Source organism: Taeniopygia guttata, chromosome 21 (genome assembly GCF_048771995.1).
Source record: "Taeniopygia guttata chromosome 21, bTaeGut7.mat, whole genome shotgun sequence".
Taxonomy (NCBI): Eukaryota; Metazoa; Chordata; class Aves; order Passeriformes; family Estrildidae; genus Taeniopygia; species Taeniopygia guttata.
The window spans coordinates 7,302,915-7,315,685 of NC_133046.1; the positions used below are offsets into that span (position 1 = coordinate 7,302,915).

Consider the following 12,771-nt stretch of genomic DNA (forward strand, 5'->3'; position numbering starts at 1 on the left):
GAGATGACATTTAGGTGCTTTATGTGCAGCATTTATTGATGAGTTCTGCTGCTTAGAGAGGTTTTGCTGCCTGGAAATTGCATAGGATTGAGGCAGGGCTGGTGAAAGGGACCTCGAGGTTCTCCTGTCCAGCATCATGTTTATGGTGTCAGTGTCCTTGTCACAGGTCAGGTTGTCCTGCAGCACTGTGTGTCCCATCCAGGGGTGTGGCATGTTCTGGCTGAGCATGGCTGGAGTCCTGCCAGCCTCTCCTGATGAGAATCCTGCTGCCTCTCCACTGGCAGCCCCAGCCACGGGGGCTCTCTGCCCAGGCAATCCCAGCCCACTGCAAGCACAGTGTCTTGGTCACTGTCAGACACAGGGTAGGCAAAGGATCCGAGGCATGGAGGAGTGAGAGCTCAGGTTCTGGCTCAGAAAGGAGCAGGACCAGGAAATAGAGGCAGGAACAGCAGTGAGGAGGAGCACACCTCCCCTCAGGCTGGATGTCCCTTATCCTGACAAAGCCTTAGAGGGGCTGTGCTGGGAATGACAAGCCATGTCTGTGCCTGTTCCCTGAAGTACCAGAGCACTGATAAATGAAAGGACTTGGAAAAGCAAGGATTCAGGGAGAAAGGTCAGGTATTGACAGGAGAAAGGGCTGGGTTTTTTTGCTTGGTGAGACCACGCACAGAAACGTGCCCATGGGCAGAGAAGGGGCCACACACCAGCAAGTCCCATACTGTTTTCCTCTCTCTGAGCAGAGATGCCAAAGATTTCACCAGAGCTTTTGTTTCCTTTGCAGAGACTGTGCTAAATAAACCTTTGCCTCTATTTATGAAAAGCGCTTTTCCACAGCAGGCACAGCTTGCCCTGGGCTCTTTTTACAGCTACTGCCCCACTCAGGTCTACATTGACTTCCCTGTGCTCCTTATCTCCCGTTCCTCTTCCTGCCTCAGCCAGATCCTACTTCACCTGGATCTGTGCTATCCACCTTCCTTTTCCCACCACCCAGGCCTCCATTTTCCTGGAGAACTCCACTCCCTGAGCAAGGTGCTTCCATGCAATGTTTGCACCTGCTGTGACAGAACTGCAGCAATGGAGCTGGTGGACTTGTGTCTCCTCTGAAGTATCCAGAGTCAAGAAGGATGCTGCTCTGCTCCCGAGACCCTGCAGAGCTCAGAGATTTCCAGGTCTCCAGCAGTGGAGACCTCTCCCCACACCCCAGCAGTGTCACATCAAAGAGCACAGCCTTTTCCTTTAGGCCCTGTTTGAAGTTTGCTGCTAATTTTTGCTATGCACGGAGTGGTGTTTGGCTCCTGCTTGTTCCTGGAATAAATGCTCATTGCATTGCTCTTAAATGATTGGAGACCTCCAATTTTAATCTTTTCTTCATAATCTTCTTCCAGCTCAGATACAGAAAAAGCATGTAAATTCAAAACCTGCAAGAACTGAAAATTTCATAAGTGCTGCTGACCCTTCCCTGGCAGCTCTGAATGTGAGAGAAATAAAGGAATTGTAATGAGGAACCTCATTTTTGATAACAGGTTTAGAGGACCCAGGCATTAAGTGGGGTTTCCCACATTCCTCTGTGTGTCCATGAGAGATGTCATCAGTCCTGCTGGGCAGGAACCATAATCCTGCTGCTCCTGCCTCCTTGTCATCTGCCTCTCTGTCATCTTCTGCCTCTCTTTCAATTCCTGCCTCTCCATCTCATCACCTCTGCACTGAGGCGTGAGCTCGCCCGGGGGTCACCTGGTGACTTTGGGACATCCCTGCCTGTGTTGCCTCACCCGCTGGTCCCCATGCTCCTGTCCCTTTGGTCACCAAAGCCCTTCCACCCAAACTGCCCCTGTCCTGCCTTGCTCCCTCAGCTCCTGTCCAGGCACAAAGCCCACTGCTCCCCATGGCCTGCACCACATCCCTCACCTCTCCTTCTTAGAATCACGAAATCGTAGAATCGTGGAACATTCTCAGAAGGGAGGGAGCCACAGGAGCCATCCAGCTCAACTCCTGGCCCTGCCCAGACACCCCAAAAACCCCAGCCTGTGACTGAGAGCGCTGTCCAAAGGCTCCTGGAGCTCTGGCAGCCTCGGGGCTGTGCCCATTCCCTGGGGAGCCTGGGCAGTGCCAACACCTCTGGGGGAAGAGCCTTTCCCTGATATCTAGCCTAAACCTCCCCAAGCACATCTTTTACCATTCCTGTGGGTCCTTGGTTCACCCATCCTCTGCACAATTCTGTGCTTGGGAAGGAATATTACCTGTTGTTACTTGCTCAGTGCCACTCCCCTGCCACTCCCTGCAAGGACCACTTTTCAGGACAACTTTGTGAGAGGAGGTTTGGAAGGCAGGGAGGAAATGAGAGACATGATGAGTAATAAGGAATCTTTAAGAGTAAAAGGCTCTGGGGTCAGGCAGACAACAGTGAGTGCTGGGAGCAATTTCACCTTCTTTCAGCATTAGCAAAATGAAAAAAACTTGTCATGGCTGGGATTCGAGATCAACAAGTTCCAAAACCTTTACCCTTTTCACAAGTTTCTCATGTGGTGTGCAACCCCTTTGTACTTTTAACTCAGTAAACAAATTCTTACTTTTTGTTTTTTTCTTCTGGAAAGCAGGATGGTGTGTAGGGAAATACTTCCAGCTCTGCATCCAAAAACTTTTCTGGCACTTGCAGATTATCTGCAATTCCATTCTGGAAGGACCATCACAAGCAGAAGTTGTGCACTGGGGTTTCCCAAAACACGACTGCCAGGAGTTTTCACCCAGGAAAGTTAAGAGGCTTTGTTGTTTGACTGGATATTGGGGATTTTTGACAGCCTGTTGAGAAGACGTTGCTGTATGAGGGCCTAGCAAACTGCCGAGGGAGCAGAGATGAGGATCCTGCTCACAAACCCTCCCATCCCAGGCCGCAGGGGCTGGCACATAGGTCCCTGAGGAGCTGGGCTGTTGGGCTGTCCCCTGGCACTCCTCTCGGAGTGGGATGCTTCAGGATGCATCCCATGGATGGCTGGGGCCGCCTGGGAGGGACATGGTGTGGCCGGGGGTTCAGTCAGGCTGCTTAGTCCATGTTTGCACCCAAAGGAGAGAGGGAGTCCCCCTCGCAGGGAGGGGATGAAGTGCCATTGCCTTCCTCCTTTCTCCTGCACAGCAGGTGACTGCTCTGAGATGTGAGTCCTGGTCTCCTAATGTGGCACCTGCCTCTCTGCTCTGAGTCCTTCCCCTTATTCCCAGGCCTGCAGCAAAAGTCAGGGCAGCTGCAGTCCTGGTTCATCTCTCCCCAAGCCTGGCTGGCTTGAGGTGGGGAAACTTTGGGCTGGTGGCAAAGCAGGCACTTCTGTCATCCTGGGATGAGCGATGCTATTATCTCAATCCTTGATGGTGGTTTTCAAGACATAACCTATAGGACACTTCAAAACCCATGCAGAACTTAACCCATAATCCTTCCAAGAGCTAAAGCAGCAGCTGGGGCTGATATTTCTATCTTACATCAAATTATCCTGAGTAATTTACTCGGACATGATGCTAAGCGAGTGCACTAAGAGCAAGGAGAGAAGGTGGTTTGGGAATACAGCCTTCCTTGGCAGACTAAGCTGGTATGTGATCAGACAGGAATCGTATCAGGAAATCCGAGGCCGAGTTCACCATCTGCTGCCGCCAGCCCCGGAGGCATCTGAGCCCCGCAAACCTGCGCAGGGCCGAGGCGGCTCCTGCAGGGCTCGGCAGGTCCAGACTGCCACCTCCAGGCACACGGAGCTCACGGAGCATCACTGCCCAGGGACAGGGACACAGCCTGTCGGGCCGGCAGCTGCAAAGGAAACGCTTCCCGGAGGGGTGACTGCAAGCCTGAGGTAATGCTGCTGTGAGCAGAAAGGAAAGCTATTTTACCAGGGAAAGACCCGCTCCCAGTGGTGCAAGATGGGATAAAATCCTCTTGGGGGACATTTAAGTAAGTGTGAAAATCCTGAGGTCTCTTTTGGTACCAGAAGGGGTTTATTTGCTGGTGTATACGAATGAGGGTGTCCATCACCTCTCCTTGGATGGAAAACTTTGCCTCTTGACCAGCCCCTTCCCCAGGATCCTCTTCCCAAGGGCTTTCCTGCTGAGCCACATTCCCCCAGCCATCAGGATCCCTGGGTGCCAGCCCCGGCCCCAGCCTGGCCAGAGTGCAGGAGGTCTGAAAACCTGGTTCTGTGTCCTGGAGAAGTGTCTCCAGTGACGGACCTTTGCCAGGACGGCAATAATGCATCAATTTCTTTAAAAATGACACAACTGTGCCTCATCTTCCAGAGGCTGTGAGCAGGGTGACGTCCTGGGCGTGCTGCTCACAGGTTTTGACGAAGCGATGCTGTAGTGGCCAGACCCCTCCCCACACAGAGCCAAGCACAGCAGCCTGGCTGAGTGCCCCTGCCCCTGCCCCTGCCCCTGCCCCTGCCCCTGCCCAGGGAAGGAGCCAGGCACCAGCATCATCCACCATCCACCCTTTGGTCTAAGAAATGAAAGAAAACCTTGTACATTTTGCACAATGTGGACACAAACTTGATTAATATCTGAAATAGAGTAGTGAAATATCTCTCCTCAGTGAACAGTAATAGGTCCCAGCATGCCCAGGCTGTCCCACTGTGCACAGTGAGAGCACTGGACCAGGAGCAAAGTATGATGTAGTTGCTGCCCCTGCCTGCATGATGTGATGAGGGTCTGAGCAGAACCTGCACAGGTGTGTGCACTGCACAGGCACCTGGAGGGGCAGGATGAGGTGACCTTCAGAGATTCCATCTAACCATATTTATCACGGAATGGTTTGGGTTGGAAGGGACCTTAAAGCCCACCTCTTTCCCCACCACGTGCCATGGGCAGGGACACCTTCCACGATCCCAGGTTGCTCCAAGCCCTGTCCAACCTGGAATGGGGCAGCCAGAGCTTCTCTGGGTAAAGGAGAAGGGTCAGGGTTATAGTGATGGGAAATGTAAATTCAGACATTTTTGGTGACGGGGAATGCAGAGCACAGGACTTGTAAGCTCAACCCTCAGCACTGGGGACACTGAGCAGGAGCAGCTTGTCCAGCCTGAGGGCCGATGCTTCTGCAAAGGGGCACTGGAGAGAGCAGCGTGAGGGAGACTGTGGGGAAGGAAGCTCTGGATGGGCTGACAGGAGAACCTGACAGTGTGCAGGCAGGCTGGGGCAGGACAGAGCCCTGGGCAGCCAGGCTGGCCTTTCCTCATATCTGGGATGGGGAGCAGGGCTGGGGCCAGTGAACGCTCACCTCTGTCATGAAGCAAAGGCTGGGAATATGTGAGCAGGCAGTGACAGGTTTAGACCCAACCCCACCCTGTGCTGTGGGGCCCTTTTGGTTTTACAAGGCATTTCCTGAAAATGGTGCTTTCTTTGTCCTGCAGCTCATTTGCTGGTAAATCCTTCTCTGAAGGGCAGCTGGAACACAGCTCAACACCTTCAGGAAGAGTTTTGCAAGCAGACCTACAATATACTTCAGCTCAGACTTCAGGAGATGAGGCCTGAGGTTTTACTGGTTTGGTTCTTTGGTGTTTTCTTCTTTCTAAAAAAAATTCTGCATCTCCAGAAGAAGGTAAGCCTGCAAGATACCTCTGAGGTTCAGAAGAGCCTTTGCACACGAGATATCTTGTTCTTGCATCATGTCCTGCATGAGATGCTCCTACGTAGCAATGGCTTGGTGGTTTTGGGGAATCCTGTCCTCCACAGCACCCCTCCCCCGGGAGCCTACAAACATCCTCTAGGCTCTTCCCTGTCCCTGTGGGCCCATCCCATGGACACTCTTGCTTTGCAGAGAAGCATCCTTCACTTGTTGGGAGGCTTTCTGCAGCAAGGGAGGTGGTGACTAGCTGAGCATCTCAGTGCAGCTCAGTGACAATAACAGGCAAGGAGATGGATCACGGAAAGAGGGATTTTTATTGTCCAGGGGAAGTGCACACTCTGAACATAAAAGGGAAACCCTGCCCCACCATTCCCATAGCCAGGAGCAGCCCAGTGATCCCACACTGCAGGATCTGACTCATGAACCACCTGGAAAGGGGCCATCTGGCAGCTCCCAGCCTCAGATCCTGCAGCCCATCTGACTGGGGTTGCCCAGCAAACCTTAAGGACACAGGTGTGGCATGGGTCTGACCTCTGCTCTCACCAGTGCATCCTTGATGGAGTCCCAAATGTTGGGAAGAGAGGACAGGGCCAGGACCAGCCCCCTGTGCTGCAGAGCTTGGATGAGCTTCATCACATCCTGGCTGTGGGGAGGGAGTGTGCCAGGGCTGAGTGCAGGATGCAGGGTGCAATACAAATGAAACAATACATTGCATCTGTCCCCCTTACAAAAAGCTTCCATAGGAAGAAGTAAAGTACCCGCCATAGTCAGAGAATCCATCAGCACACAAGTGCTCTGCATGGAAAGCCAAGCCAGCCCTGGACAGGCTGGTTTAGCCAGGATTATTGCAGCTGAGAAATGGCTTTAACCCACCCCCCACCCCCCTTGTGCCCAAACAGGCCTGGCAGGAACAGCCCTCCAGCCACATCCCACCAGCACCTGCATTGAGTGATGCTGGGTTTGCTGTGCCCCTGGGAAGGACAGGGTGCTGTGGGTCAGGCTGGGCCCTGCAGGGAGTGTGGCTCCTCTCCAGTCTGTGTCCCCTCCTGTCACCCCCCCACCCCAGCCATGCTCCCAGCAAGTGTTTTTTTTGCAGTGAGTTCAGCCCCACAAGTGAGGCTTCTGTGCTTTGAGACCATTTTGTGTACTTAACATCCTATTTCAGTAAAACAGTTCCCAAACCCATAGAAAATTTTATTTACACCAAAAGGAAACCCAGAGCCCACAGCCTGCCCCACTCTCCAGTTCATCTGCCCCTCTGCACCCAGCTCAACCTCTTGGGCCAGCTCCACACATCTTTGGAGTCCACTGCTCAGCACCAGGCAAGCTCACCCAGAGAGATGCTCCTGTGGAGGACAGACCACTCTGCTAGACACTGAGGTCACCAGAGCCTCCGTCCCAGCCACAGGATGCCGTGATTGCAGCTGGAAATACTGTCAGGACCCCTCCTCTGCAGGTGATCCAGCAGCCCTGGGCACTGGCAGCCAGGTGATGGCACAGCTCTTGGGTTTCTCTAGGACAATATAGGAACAAAGAAGAGTTGTTTCTCTGTCCCTCCTTCATGTGACATGGGAGCACACTCCCATTCCTCTCTGTTCTGGGGGAGGCTAGGATGATTCTGCTGGCAGAGAAACCTGAGCTTGTGGCCCTAGAAAATATGTCTGGGCTGCCTGGAGGGCTGTGCTGGATCTGTGGAGGAGTAGTGCTGGTGGGTTAAAGAAGTGGAGAGTGTCCTGCAGCACTCCAGGGCTTCTTGGGTCTCCAGGCTGAAGGCCCTGGACAACTCTCCTCCCAGCTGGGAAGTATGGTCTGAAGGCAGAGCCAGCTGTTCCTAGCACTGCCATGGTGGATTCTATCTCCTGCCCTCCTGCTCTTGGTAGAGGTGGAGCACGAAGTCACCTTCAGGCTGGTGCAGTTCAGGAGGTCCAGGCTGGAGTACACTGGGTGGTACAGGAAGCAAGGCTGTCTCTGCTGTGTGCAGTATGTGGAGCCCTGCTCAGTTCAGAGATCCAAGGAACTCCCCAGCTGCCTGATCCAAAGGAGCTGTGTGCCATGGCAAGCCCAGCCCACTGCTCCTGGTTATTGCTGATGTGTCTGATACCCCTCCACCTGCAGGAGCAGCTGGACCATCCCATTGGGTGAAGGGGTTGTCTACTGTCCTGCATAGTTGTGGGGAGACCCCCCAGTCCCACAGGGAAATAGCAGAGTGTGTCTGCTTGGAAGGCTGCTCCCCCCTTCACCTGGGGGAAGGAAGCAACAGGACCACCAAGGTATCTGGAACACCATGTTTCCACCAATGCTGAAATCACAGAGATGCTGGCAGGGCTCCAGCTCCTGGTGCCCCTGTTCCTGCTCACCACCCTGCAGCCCCTTTGCCAGGGTAAGTGTTAAGGAAGGCCTGATGCAGCTCTGCACAGCTTTTGGTCAGAGATGCCTCCTGGGGCCATTTGTATTCAGCAGCTGGGATCTCATGGCCTGGATACTGCTCAAGATCTTCTTCTGGTGGCCCATCATGGTGATGCCCAGACTCCGAACATCCCTGGAGAACAAAGACACTGTCAAAGACACCTGTGCCGGGCCCCAGGGAGACAACTGCACCCCATGGACCAGCCCAGGAGCCTGTGCCTGGCTCTTCTCCACTTGCACATCAGCACAAGGCTGGTCCTGCTGAGGGTCCGTGGACATCCTCCCAGGGACAGAGAGGCTGCCATTCTCTTGGACATGTGCTCCTGACAAGGCCACTGTGACAGCCCTGTGGGGAGTAGGAGGAAGATCACTCCTGACAGGCTCGTGGTGACAAGATCGATGCTGTGAAATTGGATTCAGTTTTAGTGAGATGCCCTCAGATAACCCAGTCAGAAGGATGGATGATGAGCCTTCCCCATTCAAAAGATTCTCTGATGTGCATGAGAAACAAGGATCACCATCAGCTCAATCCCAGAGCAAAGGCCCCATGTACAGCCCTGATCAATGCACATTTGTTTGTGTCTCTCTGCCTTCCCTTTCACTGCCACAGGAACCAGTCTCCAGCAGCTCCATGCCTTTGGACAGGGAACAAGGCTCCTTAGAGGCTGAACAGGCTGTCACTACTCGTAACAGTAAGGGATGAGTGATGTATAAGGGTATAAGGGCAGGAGCTGGCATAGTTGCCTTCCTTTTTGGTACTGCTTGGATGCTCCACCTTAGAAACTCTCTAGACAGGTGAGAGATCAAGTTCCTTACAGCAGGAGGGTGGTGAGACAGATCTTCTCCAGCTCTCCTTACTTAACCCACCCTTGGTAATGTGTTAATGACCTTCCAGTGATGTCTTCCTCCTGGCTGCACTGAGCAGGGAGCCAGTCCTGTGCACAGGGGTCTGACAAAGCTCCAAGGTAATGCCCAGCTAAGATTGTTTCCCAGTGATCCTAGACAAGCTGTGCAGAATAGCACAGCCACACTCTAGTCCAGAGGTGCCTTCTGCAGGAAAAACAAAGATGAGAAGCACAAGGAGACAGCAGCCTCCTGCCTGACCCTGCTGTGACCAAGAGGTTGGGTTAGCAACTCAACCTGGAGCACCTTGCAACCTGAATTACCTCCTATGGGCCTATGGTGACATTGGAGAGCCACCACAGAGCACTGGAGGTGACTCGGAGTTCACAGCTTCTCCGTACAACTCCCACACCTTCCCTCAAAGTTCAGCGCAATCTTGCACACTGCCCCAGGCCTCAACACCGTGTGCCTAGAGATACATCTCGAGCACCAAGGACCAACTAGAACAAGCCAGCAGAGGCAGGATGGTCACTGTCTGGGGCTAGCGGGTTGGTGCGGGGACACACAGACAGTGCTGTTTGTTCCCTGCTACTCACTCGATGTTCATGCGCATCACCATGCCCAGGGAGGAGTACCCGGCCATGGCAAAGTTGTCCCGGTAGTGCCCCAGTCGGATGGAGTCCAGCCAGTCCTCCACAGTCAAGCAGCTGGTCAGGTCGAGGAGACCCCTGTCCAAGCGTGTCTGGGTGAACCTGGGAGCAGAACACAAGGGTTAGACCAGAAAGGTGGGTCCAAGGTGACCAGGCTGGGAGGGCCACCTGAATGCACCTATATAATCAGGAGAACATTAAGGCTGGAAAAGCCCTTTAACATCATCAACTCCAACTGTTGACTCAGCAGTGCAAGGGCTACCACTAAACCATGTCCCCAGGTGCCACATCCACACCTCCAGGGATGATGACTTCACCACTGCCCTGGACAGCCTGTGCCAGGGCCTGACCACCCTTTTTGTGAAAAAAAAATTCCCTAATACCAAACCTAAACCTCCTGTGGCACAACTTGAGGCCATTTTATCTTTTCCTCATTCCCTGGGACCAGAGGCCAACCGCTGCCTGGCGGTACCCTCCTGTTAGAGAGTTGCGAAGAGCCAGAAGTTCCCCCTGAACCTCCTTTTCCCCAGGCTAGCCCCTCCTAGCTCCCTCAGGCTGAAACCAGGGTGCTCCAGACCCTTCCCCAGCTCTGGACACACTCTAGCCCCTCCATTTTTGTCTTGTCATGAGGAGCCCAGGACTGACCCCAGGATTCAAGGTGGGGCCTCACCAGTGCCCAGCACAGGGGGGAAATCACTGCCCCAGTCCTGCTGGCCTCATTATTCCTGATCCTGACCAGAGGCCATTGGTCTCCTGCCCACCTGGGCACATAGCTGTTACACAGCTAATCTCCAGATCCTGCAGAGCAGGACCGAGAGAGTCCTAGCAGGTAAAGGCAGGGATGCTGCTGCACGGACACTGCTGCACTTCCTTGGCCTTGGCATGGGGATGCCATGGTGGGAGCAAGGCAGTGAAGTGCAGGAAGTTCCTCACTACCCACCACAACCTATGTCCACGGGCCCTGTGCATGTCCACACTCCCAAGGGCAGGCATTGGTGCTGCAGCCAGTCAGAACTGCAAACCACATGCTCTGAGCAGTGTCACATCATTCGCCCCTGCTGACACAGGCCTTAGGGAGCCCTCACCTGTTCAAGGTGCCTGTGCACTTGAGATTGTCAGGGTTGCGGATCAGCTTGTCCAGGACGCCGACAATGTGGGCGAAGCGAGGCCTCTCGCTGCGCTCCTTCTGCCAGCAGTCCAGCATCAGCTGGTGCAGGGTGGTGGGGCAGCCCATGGGGGCAGGCAGGCGGTAGCCTTCCTCCACAGAGTTAATCACCTGGAAGGAAGCCACAAGCTGCAGAGGAGCTGCACCCCCATCCAAGGGGAAGCTCCGTGAGAGCTGCTGGGGCCATGGGATGGGAAGCAGAGGGATGTGCACAAACTCCATGCTAAACAAATGAATGGCTGCATGCAGGCTCTGTGCAGAGCTGGCAGCAGGCTGGACATCACACGCATACAGGAAATCAGTGCTATGACAACAGAGTTGTTCAGTGGTCCAGTGGCCTAAAATATTGCAGCTTCCCTCCAGCAGACAAGCCACGAGGGCTGCACTCACACTCAGTTTTTCTACAGCCAGGATGTGGCACTGGTCGGCAAGGTTTCAGAGGAAATACTGCTTGAAGAAATTTCGTGGAGGAGGTAGTGTAAGCCACTGCATTCATGCCCTACTGTCACCAAAGCCACCACAAAATAAATTAAAAAAAAAAAAATAGGAAGAGAGTGGACTCCCAGCACAGGGGGAAATTTATAGTACTCATAGGTAACAAAAGGAGTCCTATGGTTCTGCAGAGCCAAAATACTCATTTTACTGTCTCCTATGGAAATTTTTCCCTCAGGTTGTGGTCAGGATTATAACATACATTTTCCTTCAGATTTTATGCTACTCTTGAGGTGAGAATGGCTCCACACAACTCGGACAAGCCCAAAGCCTGCAGCTGGGTGGTGCTAGCCTTGAGGCTCTCAGCAGCCTCATTTGGACAGTGCAAGGGATGGACGCCCAGCACTGGAACTGGCAGGCTGCTGCAGTGGGGCTGCAACGATCCTAGGGAAGCCCTGACCCCTTCTGGGGACTGGGAAATGTGGCACAACATGAGCTGACTCTCTCCAGCCAACAGAAAGGCAGGACTGTGGACAGCCACAGCCAGTGTGGCAGTGACCTCCCTGCCTGCGTTTGTACCGGGAACTTAACCAGTGTCCCCAGGAACGGGGCAGGATTGGGAAGGGCCAGCAGGCAGGTCAGTATATGAGCTCTGGCCACTCCTGGGTGCCACAGGACTGCAAAGGCAAAGGCTGTGCAGTGCAGGGATGGACTGCTGTCACCAGAGAGGGGACATGCACGCTGTGCACAGCCCTGTGGGGATGTGAAGAGAGGCAGGAGCTGAGCGCTGGGCCCCTGTTCCCAGGCCCCTGTGGGATGGCCTGGGGAAGGGGCAGGAGGGGCAGGCTTGGCACCACTCACGTCCCGGTTGGTCATGTTCCAGTAGGGCCGCTCTCCGTAGGCCAGCACCTCCCACATGACTATTCCATAGCTCCACACGTCGCTGGCCGAGGAGAACTTGCGGTATGCAATGGCCTCAGGAGCTGTCCATCGGATCGGGATCTTCCCGCCCTGGAAAAGGGAGTGAGAGTGGAGGCTCAGAGCAGGCAGGGCTCAGCATCCTGAGCTCTGCAGCTGGGACAGCTGTTGGACAAGCAATGAGCTGGGGTGACATCTTCTAAAAAGGACTGATGAGGTAATCTGCCCAAGATAAACCCAGAGGTGTATGTGAAGGATGACTTCAAGGTATTTCCAGCAGAGCAAGGGCAACACTGTGCTCTTTTACAAGGTCTTCATGCACAGTTTGGTTCCCCAGTGCTCAAGAGACAAGAATTCAAAGTGATGAAGAGGAGCCTGGCCACCAGAGCACACAAGCACAGAGCTGACTCTCTGTGCAAGCAGAGAGTCTGACTTGAGCAGGCAGGGAGAGTGATGGGATGTGCTTCCTGTCCTTCCCTGCTTTGACAGGCAAGGACTGAAAAGGCAGATGCATTCAATTAAAGGACCATGCTGACAAAAATCGACAATATGTGGACTAAGAATGCTTTTAAGCTGGAAATGTGGTTGCCAACCATCTGAAGAGGAAAGTTGCAGTGTAGGGGACATTGGGTGGGCTTCCCAGAGCATCTGGGGCAGGAATGGTGTGCCATCACCATTCAGGGATACCCGTGTAGGGAGTGTTGCCTCTACCCAGCTGAGTCCTGCCTGCTCTGGCATGTGCCTTGATAAGGACTGAAGATGAACAATGT

The 12,771-nt window shown here is 53.9% G+C and overlaps 1 protein-coding gene across 1 annotated transcript in view; it reads right to left on the reverse strand.

The window, feature by feature from the left end:
* Positions 1-5,882: 5,882 nt before the first annotated feature.
* Positions 5,883-12,771, reverse strand: part of EPHA8 (EPH receptor A8) — a 52,950-nt gene continuing 46,061 nt past the window's right edge. The window contains exons 14-17 of the mRNA XM_030289291.4: positions 11,945-12,094; positions 10,572-10,762; positions 9,433-9,588; positions 5,883-8,126 (exon numbers count right to left, since the gene is read on the reverse strand). Coding sequence (XP_030145151.2) covers positions 8,012-8,126; positions 9,433-9,588; positions 10,572-10,762; positions 11,945-12,094 — 612 coding nt within the window. The 3' untranslated portion in view covers positions 5,883-8,011. The remainder of the gene's footprint in view (positions 8,127-9,432; positions 9,589-10,571; positions 10,763-11,944; positions 12,095-12,771) is intronic.